The sequence below is a fragment of the Etheostoma spectabile genome, chromosome 5 (genome assembly GCF_008692095.1).
Source record: "Etheostoma spectabile isolate EspeVRDwgs_2016 chromosome 5, UIUC_Espe_1.0, whole genome shotgun sequence".
Classification (NCBI taxonomy): domain Eukaryota; kingdom Metazoa; phylum Chordata; class Actinopteri; order Perciformes; family Percidae; genus Etheostoma; species Etheostoma spectabile.
In genome coordinates this window covers 16,100,742-16,102,979 of record NC_045737.1, presented here as the reverse complement: position 1 = coordinate 16,102,979, position 2,238 = coordinate 16,100,742, and the positions used below count along the sequence as shown (strand labels likewise).

The following is a 2,238-nucleotide window of genomic DNA, read 5'->3' as shown; positions in this document are numbered from 1 at the left end:
ACAGGGTGAAAAGAGGAGCTGCAGCAATGTGCAGTACAACAAAAGTATGGTGTTTTTTTTAAATGAAACCGCATAACGCTTTTTTCACTTTTTCACAGGAACCTTTTGGTTGAATTATTTTAGGACCAAACTGTAACTGAGAAGACTATATGAGACATGGAGTAATACAGTCAAGATATTTGACTTTTTTCTCAAATGAAAGCATGTTTATAAACTTAAAATCTGCCCCTTAGTGAAATTTAGTTTGACACCCCTGACTTAAGTAAAAGTAGTTATACCACATGGTGGAAATACTCTGTCCTGCATTGAAAATGTTACAGACTTTAAGTAAAAGTATGCAAGTGTAATCAGGAAAATACTTCGGTATTAAAAGTAAAAACCCTCCGTGCAATACAAATAATAGGCTGCTCATATCACTTATTTCCCTCTCTATAGGTGTGGGGGAGTTCAGCGTGTGGGAGTTTTCGGGAAACCCGGTCTATTACTGCTCCTACGACTACTTTGCAGCCAACGACGCGACAGCGATCCACCTGGTCCTGTTCAGCCTGGAGGAGTCATACGAGACCCAGCTGGGACACATCACCTACTGGCTGAACTTGCTGAAGGCCCTCAACCTGCCACAGGACAACATTGGTAAGGACAGGGAGGTCGAGAAGGATGTGACCATTCTGTCATATTCATGACTGTATTTGTGGATAAATGGACAATTGCATTTAGAAAATATATATATATCCTTATTATCCAAAAATACACTGAAATATTTGAGATTGTTACCAGTTTTTGTATAGGGGAAAAAAGTGATTGTAATGCAACTCGGGTAAAAAAACATTTGAGCAAAACACTAACCTTGTTTTGAGAATAATCTCAGTAATAGAAGATAGATAGATAGATAGATATTTATTTATGATCCCAAAAATTGGGAAATTACAGTGTACAGCAGCACACCAAATATACATATACAATATACATGAATAATAATAATAATAATAATAACAAATTAAGAATAAAATATAAGAACAAGTATTTAAATATATACAAGTGGGAAAAAAACAAAAACAAAATGTGCAACTGTTTAGTATGAGCATGCTAAAATGTAAATGACCCAATGTGCCGGTTGTCCTTATTGTAATATGGTGGTGTCTAGAGTCTCATCTAGCACCAGGGATGACGTGTTGAAGAGTTTTATGTCTGTGTAGGAATGATTTCCTGTAGCGGTCCGTGCGGAATTTAAACTGTCTGGGCCTCTTTGAGAAGCTGCTCCTCTGTTGGACCAGTGTGGGGTAGAGAGGGGTGGTCATGTTTATCCGATAGATGGACACATTTGGGAATGTGTTAGCGAGGGTGAAACGGTTCACTCTCCCACAGCGAACAGCTTCAAAAGTGTCCTGTTTGCAGCCGATCACGGAGCCAGCCTTCCTGATCAGTTTGTTCAGTCTGTTGGCTACTGAATCTGCCTGCCCGTGTCATATTGTTTTTGTGTTTGTATATAAACTAGTGAAAAAAAAAAAAAAACAAAAAACGTGATAGTATCAGAAGACTATCTTTTCCAGCTTTCGGAGGTCGGATCCAGCAGCCTCTCACCGTCGTCCTGGTGGCGACGCACGCCGACCTTGCTGACATCCCGAGAGCTTTTTCTGGAGAGTTCACCTACGACAAGGAGAAAGTGCTGCTAAAGGAAGTCAGGAACAGGTTGGGTCTCAAACCACAGCACACAAGAGGGCCATGTAGATTATTTTGTTGTTATTTATCTTATTTTACTTTATTAACTAGATCTGACAGAGGAAAAAGGTTCTGTAATAAACTGACTTAAAGCAAGTACTCTTGCTATGTCAAGTTAATACTACAGTATCCATGAGCCTCAGCAATCCTTGCTATGTTGAACAAAATAAGACACCATAATAGAAATTACATGGATAGAATGCTGCTGTGATTAATGTTGTTGATGGTATTTACACTTGTTTGACAATGTTTAAAATGTCTGCGTGTTTGCAACTTTGTATTTTACCTTGGTATACATCTAAATACTTCTGTAAAGAGATTTAAGTTTTTAAAATGGTGCCGTGTGTTTCTTTTTCAGGTTTGGGGTAGACCTGCAGATCAGTGACAAATTGTTTGTGATGGATGCCGGAGCCTCAAACTCCAAAGAGGTGAAGCTGCTGAGGAGTCACCTGCAGGAGCTTCGTGCCAACGTCATCTCTGTAAGCGCGCGCGCACACACACACACACACACACACACAC

At 39.6% G+C, this 2,238-nt stretch overlaps 1 protein-coding gene and 1 long non-coding RNA gene across 2 annotated transcripts in view; one reads left to right on the top strand and one right to left on the bottom strand.

Annotated features, from left to right (window-relative positions):
- LOC116690028 (uncharacterized) overlaps nt 1–245 on the bottom strand; it is a 19,467-nt gene extending 19,222 nt beyond the window's left edge. Inside the window, exon 1 of the long non-coding RNA XR_004332145.1 lies at nt 138–245. This is a non-coding gene — a long non-coding RNA (uncharacterized LOC116690028). The remainder of the gene's footprint in view (nt 1–137) is intronic.
- dapk1 (death-associated protein kinase 1) overlaps nt 1–2,238 on the top strand; it is a 94,644-nt gene that overhangs the window by 87,541 nt on the left and 4,865 nt on the right. The window contains exons 22-24 of the mRNA XM_032516765.1: nt 436–633; nt 1,551–1,689; nt 2,078–2,198. Coding sequence (XP_032372656.1) covers nt 436–633; nt 1,551–1,689; nt 2,078–2,198 — 458 coding nt within the window. The remainder of the gene's footprint in view (nt 1–435; nt 634–1,550; nt 1,690–2,077; nt 2,199–2,238) is intronic.